The sequence below is a fragment of the Phaethon lepturus genome, unplaced genomic scaffold, assembly GCF_000687285.1.
Source record: "Phaethon lepturus isolate BGI_N335 unplaced genomic scaffold, ASM68728v1 scaffold13701, whole genome shotgun sequence".
NCBI classification, from domain to species: domain Eukaryota; kingdom Metazoa; phylum Chordata; class Aves; order Phaethontiformes; family Phaethontidae; genus Phaethon; species Phaethon lepturus.
In genome coordinates, this window is record NW_010515705.1 from 1 (window position 1) to 14,842 (window position 14,842).

At 38.9% G+C, this 14,842-nt stretch overlaps 1 protein-coding gene across 1 annotated transcript in view; it reads right to left on the minus strand.

Moving 5' to 3' along the window:
* Positions 1 to 722: 722 nt before the first annotated feature.
* Positions 723 to 14,842, minus strand: part of LOC104627562 (contactin-5) — a gene marked incomplete at both ends in the record, with an annotated part of 50,661 nt that continues 36,541 nt past the window's right edge. The window contains 4 exons of the mRNA XM_010295864.1: positions 723 to 911; positions 2,277 to 2,389; positions 2,848 to 3,034; positions 11,759 to 11,868. Of these exons, the coding sequence (XP_010294166.1) occupies positions 723 to 911; positions 2,277 to 2,389; positions 2,848 to 3,034; positions 11,759 to 11,868 (599 nt within the window). The remainder of the gene's footprint in view (positions 912 to 2,276; positions 2,390 to 2,847; positions 3,035 to 11,758; positions 11,869 to 14,842) is intronic.

Sequence of the window (14,842 nt, forward strand, 5' to 3'; positions counted from 1 at the left end):
TTCCTACCCTCCAGCAGATCAGCACTCCCACAACTACTTAATTAATACTACAATATTATGTATTATATATATAAAGTATTTAATATTTAAGTATTTAATAATTCAATAAAAGAATTTCTACTCAAGGGAGCCAATGGAACCTACAGAGAAATTCAGCTTATTCTAAAGCAGGTAGATACAGAGGGTTCAGCTACCTAGATGCATGACATTTTAGCTGTGTTAGACAGTGTACCTCTGGCTGTGGTCCCGAATGATGCACGTATTCTGAGTCACGTATCGTATCTGTCAGATCTGTGCAAATGTTTCGGATACTTTAGGATATCTCAGATGTACTTATGTGCCTAGTTCTGAATATTTGAATTCAGAAGATCAGCTGAATTGCTGTCGAGGCTCCACTGTCAGCACGTATGTATTACATCTCACCTGACTATAATGCTATTTGAGACACCTAGTACACGTGTAGACATCTACAGCCCAACTGGGTTTGCAGATGTTATCCTTGAAAGGAGCAGTTTCCTGTAAAACCTCTGCTTTGTTCATCAGCCCCTCATGGATGCCTCAGATTCTCTTGAGCATCTCAAATGGCACTAGATACTTTTGTTTCAGCATAGAATTTAAGACTCTGATTAATGATTTTATCTAATAGTTAGAGAATTGTGAGAAATTTTTTTCAGGTAGAGAATAGTAGAGTCAGTGAGCCTTGCTATGGTCACCACTTTTACAAACATAAGTGTAATCTTACCTGAAAAAGATGGGACTCTGATCTGGGGACTCGCAGTTCCATCCCCTCCTTCACTGACTGCGCAGACCTCAATGATGTAGACACCAACATCAGGAAGAAGTACCACTGCAGAGGTTTTCTGTGTCTCTATAACTTGACTGTTGCTCTGTCCTTCTTGTCTAAATAATACCTATGGTCAATGAAGTAGATAGTGGTCATAGTGGTCATTCAAGTTATATACCAGACATTTTGTGTCGATAACGCAGTCACTGAACTGTTACGCGTTTCATGTTTTCACTAAGAATTTCTTGACGTTACATTTTAACAGGCATCTGCTTTTACTCTCCCCTCAACCTAATGGCTCCAAAACATTAATAGCAAAATATATTAGGAATCAATGAACGTGAAAGAACATTAATTATGATCCAGAGCAAAGATATAGCATTTGCCCTCTCCAGCATTAGGTGTTACACAAGTTTTTCTTCAAAATTTCTTCTAAAAAGTATTTTGGGTTCCATTTGATTTGAATTCTTATCCCCTGATTAATGTAGATATTCACATTTTTGGCTCAAGAACCCAATTTCAAATATAAAGAAAATGCCCTAAATAATGTCCTTAGTGTATTTACCATACCGGGCTAAGTCAATTGAGAATAGTTCAGATCTGTCCCTGCATCTCCGGTGAAGCTCAGTACAAGCTTATGGCACGTGGGAGGAAAGCAAGTAAGTACATAGCTGTCTTTTTGGTACTTCTGCATAACAATTTCTGTTCCCAGACAAAATTGAAAAGCATTCAACTCAACTTTTTCAGAATCTCAACTATTCAGATAAAAGTTAGAAGAGTTTCTGGTTTATCCGAACCATTTTACAACTTCTTGGCGATATTTCCTGGTGTATCAGAAAGAATATCAGATTGTAGTCTATAGAAATTATTGTATATATGCTTTAAAACACACACACCCCTCTATAAAAACATTGAAATAATTCTGCTTTAATGTAAAAGATTGCAGTGAATTCCACTGCTTTTTATGATTTGCTATTTAAGAGTTAATCTGGATCTTGCTCTTTAAAACTTCAGAGCTTTAAATGCTAGAAGTTATCATCATTGAATGTTGAACATCACCAACATGATCACAAAACAAATTGAAGTATTTGTGTTTCTGCTCCATAAAAATATTAATTTTAGTGTAATTTTAAGATGCCTAATTCTTCTGAATTTCTCTAAATCCTACTGCAAACACAGTTAAATTGAAGCGTTGGTAGGAATTTCATCGCAGGCTGGTGTTATTAATAGCCACTTCTGAGTCAGATAAGATGAACAGATCCCCTCAGAGCTTACTCAGTTTATAATCAGTAGCTGAAAATCACAACACAGAAAATGTTGGGACATTTCACTCTCTTCAATTTTATTTATTGCTTTTCATGGTGAAAAAATGATTGCAGGCAGCGTGTATAGCATACATACACTGGGAAACAAGAAAGGGAAAAAAGCCAACAAGGAAGAAGAGTAGTCATGTGAGAGAGAGAAAGGTGAGCAAGGAAGGAGAAACACTGACCTTGTATCCCATTACATCAGATTCATTAGCTAGAGGTCTGACTGGCTCCCACCCAAGAGACACATGAGAGCCATCCTGTATCCACATAATATTGCCTGGTGCTTGGCTGGGAGCTGAGAACAAAAAATAACATGTACAAAAATATATTTTATAGGTAATTTTTTTTTTTAATTAAAAAAAAAACATTTCAATCTTTCATTACATTTACATCTGGTTGTGTTAGCAGGCTCCCAGCTCTACCTGGATTTTTTAAAGACTTTTTTTTTGCATCAGAAATGTAATTTAATAGATTATGGTGTGTTTACTCAGCCTACCCCATAAGTTCCACAGAGCTTATGAACTTGAACTCTTTTCTCTCCCTTCTTTGTCAAAAATGCCTTGTTTTCTAGGAAAATAACCTTTTTTATGAATGCAAAGTCATATGAATTGATGTCTAAATATCCTGGCAAAGACATGAATCAAAACTATACATGATTCCTGGTTATTACACACTTTTATTAAAGGAAAACCCAAGAGGACAGAGGCTGATCCCTGACTTGTCCCTTTGAGCAAAGGTACTGAAATCACTTACGGGACTTCTTGGTTGCTGCACGCACAGCAGTGCTAGGTGGTCCATACCCTGCAGCGTTGTACGCCCTCACTGTTAGGTGGTATAATGTGTTTCCTTCTAACCCTGTCAGGAGGATGGATGATTCATTTCCCTCAGTTTTGACCTTTTCTGCTGCTTCTTCCTGCTCCATGTCCTTCCAGTAACCAACCTGCCAACAAGTGACCAAATGAAGGATTAATACAGATATCTGGGAAGCTCATGCTTCCAGATGTTCATACTTGTTAAACTCTGGAGGTTGTTCGTTTTTTTTTTTCCATTTCTGCCTTTTGTCTGATCGTCAGGCCCTTTTAAACATGTAGGAATTGCAGCCTGACCTCACAGCCAAGCAATGCTCTGTCCACCAAAATGGCGAGACTCGGAATCTCACAGTATTACCTGAAGCACGTTGAATTGCTTTGTACTGGGAAAAGCAGATGTAACTACAAGATGGAAGAGCAGAGGATGAACACTGGCAGGGAGTCAAAGGTATTTCAGAGAATTCAAGAAGAGGTCATCTTCTGGTAGGTCACCAGAATGTCTGCCTTCATCCTGGAAAGCTCTGACTGCATCAGTTAAGAAGTGGTGTGAGCAATATTCCCTTCTTGGCCCTGTGCAACTCAAAGCCATGAGATTTCTTATCAGTGTAATGAATAGGAAATAACAGAACGGCAGCAAAAATCTTTCATTCATCTGAAAAATTTTATCTGAAGAAAAAGAAGGAAGTGGATTCAGTTTTAGTTCTTGGCTATAAACAAGTTTCTGGTAAATGCAGTTTTGATGGTGTGTTTACACCCTTCCTTTTCAGACATACACACCCTAAATGATCTTTGGTGGTTCTTAATCCATATTTCTGGTATCTGCACTGATATGATAATGTCAAAGAGCTAGGAATTTGACTAGTCTCTTTCCTCAGGGACCTCAGGGACCAAGCATTTGCAGGGAAAAAAGCAGTACTCTCTCTTTTTACTGTATCTAGGTGACCTACACAAGTAAGGTAATTCTCATGGGGCCCTATTTTCCCTAGCAGGAGATGTCACTAATGTGCCATTCAAAAACCTATATTCAACTTACCGTTATTCATGTTGAGACCGACTTGCATTTATTCCACATTTTGACCTTTTCTATGAAGTTGGTTATTTCACAATAAGTTATTCATATTATTTCTGGATAACTTTTCCTCTGAGAAAAAGGTCATGGACAATACAGCATTCTTGTGAATGTATCCCAGAAAATGGTGAACCAAAAAACCCAAGGGGTTTGTAGGAAAATAAGACTAGTGAGTACAATGCTCACCTTTTATAATTGCACTAGGAATTCCATTTAAAAAAGAAATAATGTAGAAAGGACCGGATGCAAAAATATACATTCGAGGTCATTATCTTCACTTGAGTAAAGTGTCTCTGTTAACTTTGATCAAAGGTATATCAGTTTGTGCCAACTCTAAGTCTACTCTTTTGATTGTAAAATTCATGTAAATATCTTTTTTGTGTGCCTGCATTATCTTATGGTAAATTGCTGTTGCTTTAATTCTTAGGTTAATTACAGCTCACATAGCAAATCTAGGTGTAGTCACAACTTGTTGAAATATGCGTAATTCACTGAGGTATTTTGCTAGCTGAATGTGTGACCAACCCTGTTGGTATCTGAAGTAACACCTAGTCACATCTTTCTTGGAAAGAAAAAAGAATCAACAACCATTTATTCACACACTAGGATTGAACCTCCAATGCTTCTTATCTCTTGGGCAGTCAGATTCCTTTCGTTTTACTTGCAATGCATCTTTACAGACTTGACACTGCAGTGATGAAAGCCACATAGTATTAAGCACAAGTCCTGGAGACCTTATCATCCAGTTAGTGAGGTCTGCTGAGGATCCAACAGGGAAATGGTCAGAAAGGAAAAGTGACTTGCCCAGGGTTACACAGGTGGACAGTAGTATGGGTGGAAATGCAACTGAAGTAGTGAAATTCTGGTTCTAGAATGCCAGGAGGAAAATTGTAAGAAGCTCAGTAGGTCTCATTGTGTTCGTTTGTTCACAGGGCACACTGCACCTCATGTGAATGCAATGTACAAGACAGTAGATAGCCCACAGCTCCTGCACTGAAGCTTGTTTTCGTAGAAAGAACTTGTGAAAATCCGATTTTCCAAACATCAGTATTAGGACTACATAGATATTAAAACCTGATGAGTGTGGAAGAAAGCTGGGAGCATAACTCCGCCCTTTTGATATTTTTCATGTTTGGAAATGCTCTCCACCACTGCTTATATGGCATTATGAGTTTGGATAGTAATTGTATTTTGCACGTTAAGTCTGCAAAAATAACTATGGCATGGTCCCTACCAGTTCTGCTGCACCACATGACAAACACGTTCTCCCTTGGCAAAGGGGTATTCCTGTGGGAATTAATACACTGTATTAAGCAGCAAAAGCATGAAATGCAACTTGGCAGTGCTGCTATTTCGGTTCCTCCTGTACTTCAAAGCCCTTAAGTGTTTGGTCCCTGCTTTTTAAATTCCCCTTAAAGTTTTGCCAGGTGAGTTTGGACTTTGATCTCAAAATGTGCTTTTCTCTTTCTTTCTTAATGCACACATCCATTTGTTGATGGCCAGATGAACTGATGAAAAAAGTGGTTATAAAAAAACCAAACTCCAATTATTGTTGATTGAGGCCAATGGTGGGGGAACTTACGTCAATTTGAGCTGAAATGAAGATACTGCTGATGTTTAAAAGTGCTGGATATATTTCTGAAAACAAAGGTTTTGTTTATTTACACTTCCATGTGTTAGTTTTTTTAAAAAATCTTGCTATTTTCTGTAACCTTGATTTATATTCCTCAGAAGGAATTTACCACACTTAAAGTAGTTTTTCATTAATGATAACTTCGAATATTGATATAGCATAAAGCATAAATCACAGAAGAATAGCTTATATTTTAAAAATGAAAGAAAAATGTGGAGGGAAATAATTTGGTCTATTTAATATATTATTGTTTGTGAGGTTTCACATTTTTGCTGGGCTTTCTGTTATTTTTCACCCGATTCCCAGAAACCCCTCTCTGAGCTGGAGAAAAAGCACTAATGGTATTTAAACAACTAAATAGAGGACATGCAGGAACAAACAAGCTGCTTTGTCCTGATCATGGGTTAAGCAATCATTAAAAGTAAACCATCTCATTAAAAGTATGTTTCAATCTAAAATTTTTCTCTCTCTAATACTTACAGATCACTTCCTTGAAGTTTCATGTTAAAAGGTATCTTAAATAATATTACTCGTTTTTCCAAATTGGTTTCTAGGGTATGCATAATAGCACTTTGGTATAAATTCATGTGATCTAGTTGGAGGGCCTCTTCTCTAAATTCAGTGGAGTCAGAGTTATTTTCTGGATACTCTTTCTCTTGACCACAGAGGATTTAAGGCTACAAATTAAGCATTTCAAGTAAGAGCCTAACTGAAAATGAACTTGAAGATATCAGAGTACAGAAAGTGCTAGGGGAGAAAGCGCAGTGAGCTGAAAGAACTGCTGCTAACCCTAAAAAAGTGATTCAGATTTCATAAAAACTGTTTTAGTTATCTTTATCAGAAAACCTATCAGCTCCTTGAACTGACACACTGCAGTTATGCAAATGTTAGTGCTGGCAAAACGGCAACGGTAGAACCAAGCGTTGAGGACAGGAGAAGAGGTGGGTTTTTGTATCAGCTGCTGCTGCTTTTCCTATCATCTCAAGGTACTGGTGTGACTATCCTTCAGAACAAGATGAGTGGTTCCTGCAAAAAGGTCAATCAACCTCAGTTCCTTCCCTCTCACCAAAACAATTGTTGACTGAAAAGAAGAAGGAAAACACTGTTCGGCAGTCCTAGGTTCTGGGGTCTTCTCTGTAGTAGCTTGCATCCTCCTCCTCTTCTTCCCACATAGTTCCCTCTTCTCCCATGCACATGGGACAAAGACTGGTATTCCTCAGCCTTGAGGACTATCATGAAATATCTAGTCATATTTTCTTATGAAAAATCAATAATTATCTAGGTTCCTGATTTTAGGTAATAGAAAGCGAGTGGTTTGGTAACAAACTGCTCACGATACAAACGTTGCAAAGGGTATGGCTCTCGAGGCCATCATGAGAGATCTAGAGTGCGATCCATGCCTTGAGGATTTGAAAAGCTGTAATACTGCCATGCTGTAAAGTCCTGCTTATAGTCTTCAGGATTTTAAAGGAGTTTGGATTAGCATATGAGTAACTTTGTAGGCAGAATTGACTCATATAAAAAACTATCCTTTTGCTAATTTTGTGTTTGGGAAAATTCATTCACTCCAAAAGTGAAGTCTGGTAAATCTGTATTCAGGCTTGTGAAACACCAATTTCTCTTTTTTCTGTCTTGATTTACCAGCTCTGGTGGAAACATCCATATATTTTTTCTAAATTACTTCAAGGTATACCGCACTAAATTAAAAAAAACACATCCCAGTACCTTGTAGATGTAATTTTCTGTTCTACTGTAAAAAAAAATGAAGTATACCCAAGAAACAGCAAAAAATGTTGAATATTTCTCTTTGAAAAGACAGAATATGACATAAAGATGTTATAATGTCAAGTAATCCTCTCTGAAAATAACATGCAAGATTTTCTATTTTTTGTACTTTTTTGTTATTGCAAGTTGATCTTTTGATTAGGTCAGTCAAGCTCCTATCCCTTGAGGGAATTCTAATGAAAAAGACATGAGCTTTGTAACCTATACTTAAATATTAACCTTCATTTTCTGGAAAAGAAAAAAGAAAAAAAATAAATCTGTTCTTCCCGCCAGTAATTCTTTCCCTTCCCTACCAGCAGTGAGTGACACAGAAAATACTGCCTGGGGCTGAAATAGATTTTATAACCTTCAGGTTATGGATGCTAAACAATATGTATGAACCACACACTACATATTTCTACCATTCTGACAAAGTTTTCAAGCTACTTCCACTTTATCAAGAGTGTAGCTGACATATATTTAGTGAGGTCGGGCGGACAGCTGACAAACCTGTACTGAAGTCAGTGCTTTGGAAGATGCAAATGAGTACAGCAAACCTTGCATAAAACTCATGTGACATAACAGTTAACACTGCCTTTCAGGGATGACAACGTGAAATTGGACAAGTTACTTTGCCTTTCATTACTCCTTAGTACAAAGTGCAAACAGGGCTGGAATGAAAGTGGGTCACTGCAAACTTGTCCGTACGTAGTAAATATTCTGTCACTTTGGTTGATTAGTAAAAAAAATAGCCCTCACTTTTATAACGTTGTTGCTAAAAGGCCAGGAAATGTGAAGATTGTGTAGGTGGTTGTCACTGCTGTGGTGACCACAGGCAGAATACAAATTGAGACATGAAAACAGAGTGGATAGTCAGATCATTTTGCATTCAATTTCAATTGAAGGCAACATTTTACTTGTGCTCCACAATAATTATACATTAGGAAAGAATTGCTAAAAAAAAAGATAAATCCTTCATCTTTTTATCAAAGTCACAGGATTTCTGTACATTATCTATTTGCCATTTGTGGATTAAGGGAGTACTACAGGCTATGCTCTGCACTGTACTACATATGATAAAATTTTCAAAATCAGTTTTTATTAAAATAGTGTTCACAGAAGGTGAAGAAAGTGAACCATCTGGGAAGCATAAAGTTGCTCCTTACTTTTGATTTATTGGGGGGAAAGTTTAGCCCCAGTTTCCTGCTATACAGAATCCTTCCTTTTTGCACTGAGGGGATGCTTTAAAGAGAAACCATCAGTATATTAGCAAAATTGGGCTGGTAGTGTGGACTTAGTGTTCCTATGTGAGTACTCTAATGCACTGACTCATTATACTGATCCCATAAGTCATTATCTCCTTTTTGATGAAATCCTTCACAAAAGTGGAGCTAAAAAGATCTAGCAATACCATCCTCGGACTGTGTTCTCTCCTGCTGAGCAGCATTTAGTCTTCTGTTTATTGAGTACGGGCTGCCTTGATCATAATTCTTTCTGGGAATGAGGACAGAAAAGAGTAAACTACTCCCTGAAAGATTTGTCTGTCAGAAAATGGGCAGAGAAATTCTGGCTAAATGAATGAAGAGGGAAAGGGTGGTGGTGGGGGGAAGCATCTCCCTCTCCCCAGATAAAAGTAGTACCTCAGAAGGCTCCTCTAATTCCCTCATGGGATGAGGTAGAAAGGAGCAGTGAAATATTTCTATTTTTATATTTCATTTCTTGTTCTGTCAGTCGCAGGTCCCTGGCTTGAAATATTTACTCTGTAATCTTCATGCTAGAATCCTAAAATTGGTGCCTCACAGCACAGTGAGGAGCCTAATTATTAATAAGCTTCAATGTTAATAACCCATGCTGTATCAATAACAGTTTCCAAATTCATTCCTAAGCAGTCCATGAGAGTAGAGCAGGTGAGTGTTACAGCTGGGGTCAGAGTACACTGAACTCTGAGGATCTAAACACTTTCCAAGACAGGAAGACCACCTCTGATATGAAAAGAGCCCACTGTCCTATCTGTAACAGTCACCTATCACTGGGACACATCTCTAGAGCTAAGGGAAGTCTTACGTGACAAGCAAAATACATTCAAGTCATGAAATAATAAGTTTCTAGCGAAATCATTTTAACTTTTAGAAAGAAATTCTATTTTTTATTTAAAAAAAATGCAAACCAAAGTTAATGCAACATTTTGAGAATCAGTGTGATTGATGGAATGAGGATAAGAGTAAAAATAGTAGGTCTAATTTAAAAGACATCAAGATATCTGAGAGGATGTAACAAACCAGCCACCTTTCTGAAGAGAAAAAGACAGGGTGCAGTGAGTAAGTTATTTCAGACAATAGAAGACTGGCCTGGAAATTGAAGGCAAAGGTTAGTAGCAAGTGGAACACTTCAACATGGAGAGGGATAACATTTGCAAGGTGAATATAATCTCTATCAGATACAATTTTCTTCTCCTTATATATAGCAGTTCTGGAAGTAAAACGGTTAGGTATCACTTTCGCTGCATGAAGCAAGCCATGTGCAAAGAGGTGAAAACATGTTTAATGTTAAGGAAGAAATGAGGATAAAGTACAAGAGAGTTTGCAGAGTTCACCATGGAGATGCATATGGGAAAGAGATCTGGACAAATGAGAGACCTGATAGGAAACATCATGGTCACAGCCTGCTTGGACTGTGCTGGAGAGCAATATGGGAGCATCCAAGTATCAAGAAGCTACAGCAAATCAGGTAAAAAAATACTAACTGACTATGTCTAAGCTGTGGAGTAAACATGCTGTCCTGGTCAAGGTCGTCCAGCCTGAAGCTGTGCTGGAGAGTGTGGTGGCACTGGTGCTTCCCTAGCACCTACGTTTCCTTCCTTAGGCCATTGGTGATGGTCACCAGTCCCCAGGTCTTGCCCAGACATGCTGCCAGGGAGACACTCTGTGCTAGTAGGTCACAAGATGTCTTTAGACATCCATATCATTGGTATCATCCTTAGATCTACATAGAGTCATGGAATAGATTGGGTTGGAAAGGACTTTAAAGGCCATCTGGTCCAACACCCTGCAGTGAGCAGGGACATCTTCAACTAGATCAGGTTGCTCAGAGCCCTGTCCAACCTAAACCTTGAATGTTGCCAGGATGAGGCATCTACCACCTCTCTGGGCAATATGTGCCATTGTTTCAGCACCCTCATTGGCAAAAATTTCTTCCTTAGATCTAGCCTAAATCTACCCTATTTTAGTTTAAAACCATTGACCTTTGACCTATTGCAACAGGCCCTGCTAAAAAGTCTGTCTCCATCTTTCTTATAAGCCCCCTTTAAATCCTGGAAGGCTGCAAGAAGGTCTCCCAGAGCCTTCTCTTCTCCAGACTGAACAACCCCAACTCTCTCAGCCTGTCCTCACAGCAGAGCTGTTCCAGCCCTCTGAGCATTTCGGTGGCCTCCTCTGGCCCCGCTCCAACAGGTCCATGTCTTTCCTGTGCTGAGGGCTCCAGAGCTGGATGCAGCACTGCAGGGGGGTCTCCCTGGAGCACAGTAGGGGGGCAGAATCCCCTCCCTTGACCTGCTGGCCACACTGCTTTGGATGAGGCCCAGGGTATGTTTACCCTTTTTTAATTTTTACTGTAGAGAATCAGGAAAGAGTCAGCACTCTCTAAAGAACAAAAGCACATCAAAGAACCTGCACCCCAAAATCGATAAATTTAATCTAGCTGAGCTATTTAATGAGGAGCAGCATAGCCTGAACCACAAGATCAGGATGGGTAGTGGTGGCCCCACCGGAGAGGTTTAGTTCTAGATCTGATCTGTTCCTGGAGGTTTGGCTTCTAAACTGGATCGAAAGCTACAGCTGTATCCAAAAGTGTTCAAGGTCCGTTGCCAGGGCCGCTTCTCTTTCCCAATCAGGAAAGGCTGTCTCTAAAGCAGACCTTTACTTGTGGATGGTGCGGCTGCTGCTTCCCCTCCTGACTCCCGACCTCGTACCATCTGCCCAGCAGATGTCCCCCGGCCACTGCGGGATGAGAGCACATGGATGGCGGAGGCTTTTCCTTTCTCCCTGTTGATTGCTCTCAGTAAATAACAAGTTTGAACTGGTCACTTAGAGCTGGAAACAGTCAATACCTAATCTTCCCCAGCCTATGAAAGAGGCATGCTGGGTCACCTGCGGTTCTTTCAGCTCTTTTTGAAGTGTCAAAGAGATGTTATAAGAACTGGTGTTGAACAGTTTTCAAGCAGAAATAAATAAAAGATGTGCTGGTGCTACAACTGTGACCGTTGTTCTACAGCTAGTCATATGTATGCTAAAACGAGCATAATTTCTATTGAAGTTTCACTAATGCACGTTAACAGAATGCAGCGCTAGCAAAAGCAACGAGACTTCTCATTATGATATTCTGTGTTCATACCTCAAATCCCTGTGGTCTTCCGAGACTTTCTTTAATATGTTTCCACGCAACAAGAATCTCTGATACAGACAAACTTGTAGCTTTGACATCGATGGGAGCAGCAGTGGGTTCTGTATTAAGAAAAATTGAAACAATAAACCTCCATCGTAACAACTTGTATTTATCAAAAACACTCCGTCTGAAACTGTCATTTACTTCCTTTATTCTACCTTAATACTCGGAAGAAGGTATGACACTTATGGGGCACAGGAAAAACTGAACAAGATGAAGAGATTATTATTGCTGTATTTCTTTATTTGTGTCATGCTACATCAATAGCTCATCACTGATGACGGCACAGCAAACTGTGACAAAATCTCTTGTCTATGATTTAAAAAAAAACCTTTAATATTTGTAAATGCCCCCCGCCCCCCCGCCCTTGATCAGCCTAACTTCAGCAGTAGATGGAGCATTCATTCTCCTCCTGGCTTTTTAGTGCCATATTGTCAGCTCAGGTCTTAATGCCTTCCTTCAGAAAGTGTGCGCTCCTGATTATCTGGAGCAGAGGACCGTCCCTGCCCCGCGACCAGAGCGGGTGTCCTTCGCTGGGGTACGGCCAGGGTGCACCCCGGAGGCTGAGGGCTGCAGGACGCTTTTCGTACCACACCTGCAAAACAGTGTTGCCACAAGCACGTTTGACTTTGCACTTTCGTATCATCGGACACTTTACAGAGGTCCAACTTCTTTCAGTGGTTAGGAAGTTGGGTAAATGTATGTAGAGATCCACCGCAACAGGCCACTGAGCATACCACCAATTTGTGTCTCCAGTGCATTGGGGTAGCGGAGTGTCCAAAAATTGTCACATATTGAACTGAGTCATGAGTTAAGGAAATCTTTTGGATCTTTTGCTTTATTATCTAAATATTACTGAAAATTTGCTCAAGACAAGCTGTGGCGACACGGTTTGAACACAGACAGTGAAGCACACAGTAGAGGCATTTCTCCAACATTCTGGTGTAGTTCACTTGCTCAGCAAAAAGGTGAATTCACGTTCCCCTGCAGCCGCAGAGCCTGCAATTTCTTCCTTGGCCTAATGTTCCTCATAACATTTCTAATGTGCTCTTGAAGGGCAGGCAGAGGTCTTGGCTTTTATGTTATAGGGAGGCACATCAAAGAGCTTTCTAAAAAATATTTTTTTGGGGCTCATTTAACAGAGTTACCGAAAAGGAGTTTCCTTACAGAACAGCCTGAGTTAAAATGATACATTTTTCTCCATGATCAAACTGCCTTAGTAAGATGCCTAGTATCAGTCGACTCATTAGCTACCCTCCTTTCTCTGATCACATTGCAGGCATTGTTCTGGCACTGCTGCCCTACACTTTTTATCTGACATGGCTTGTACAAATTTTTCATCCTTTTTGATGTCAGATTTTTAATGTTTGCAGCTCTTTTTGATCTTCCTTTTTATTTATTTCTAAAGAAAAGAAGCATTTCTGATGTGATGCAAAATGATGTTCGCCAACAATGAGTATTCCTAGTAACTATAAGATATATATGGAACTTTTCAGATAACAAAAAATAAAAGAAAATATCTCCAGGAAAAGTGAAACGATCTTTTGAATTCAATGTGAAAGAATTGTGTTATGAAGAAATAAATTCCTCATAATATGATTTTCTGTTCAATAGTTACACCCTACTTTCTATTTTATGTACTACTAAGATTTGTGTGGCAAAAGCTATTTTCTAGTTTTTGTATTATTGAAGCAATTACCTTGTTGTCAGAAAAGATTGCAATGGGATAAATAATTTGTGATGTACACAAAATGTTGGTTGGCAGCCTTTACATTTCCTGTAAATGTAGAAATCATTTCCCCTTCATAGCACTCACTAGGGGTGGTTTATGTATTGCTCAGAATAGAAACACAGAATATTTTCTGATATTTTTAAAAATTGTTTTCGACACATGGAGCAGAAATAGTTTGGATTTTTTTATCTGAAGGAAATGCTTTTCTTACATATCCAGAAATTATTCACTGCAAGTTTCACTGATATTAGACACTGAGGATGTAAGTGTTCAGCAAAAGAACAGAAATTATATATTTAGGAATAAGGTATATTATGACTGTCTGAAAGTTTATGGAGACTAAATAGCATTTTTTATTGATTCAGATAAGGTGAGGACCATATAATTTCTGGTGATATAATACAGTCAGTGGTTCACTCCAATGTCATGCTTTGTTCTGTGTGTCTAAAATTAATGATAAGTTTGACAGGTTCATTAGTTTTTTCCATAATGGTCACTGATGTTATAATCATATTCTTTTCTTAATATCTTGGCATTATGCTAAACCTATTGGTGTCACCTGAGGTCATACTGATTGAAAAAAAAAAGGGCCAATGTCTTTAATGGTTCCTTTAATATTCCCTGATTGAATTAAAGATGCAACATGGCAAGTTCGCAAAAGGCTGTGTGCAATGTCCAGGAACCATTGTCTTTCCATGTGCTGCAATCACACTTTAAGGAAACGTGTTCAATCTGTAGGTCTTTTGGATGCCTATAACAAAGCAGGACATGGAACGACACTAATTGCATTGATTGGATGTTCCGAGAGGGAATCCTGAATTTTGATACTGGCAAATAAGAGAAAGAATAGTTAGTTACCAGTCCTCATTATGTTCTCCCTCTTTATGACTGTAAACTGACTTGTTTTTCTGTAATATTCATCCTTAAAGACTTCCACATGATCCAACTTAAAAAACAAGTCCAAGGGCCTATTCATGTTTATGTTGTTTTAACTCTTCTGTGGAATAAAGCCTTAGTCAGGACTCCTCATCCAATCACTTAATATCCATCCACTTCTCATTTTGACTCCAGAAAGGATTTTTACACACTTCCCGAATTCAAAGTCTGAGCTCTCACTTGAAACTGAGAACCTCAGCCTGGGTAATTGCACTATGACTCCAGTCAGTTACACACAGTTGAAATTTTGGGACTTCAGCCAGGACCCATGACTGCGATAATTCCTTTCTGTGGAAAAATCCAGGAAGGGGATCTATCAGAAGGAAAATCACAAGGAGTCATCCCTCTTGTGTCTACCTGTAGGG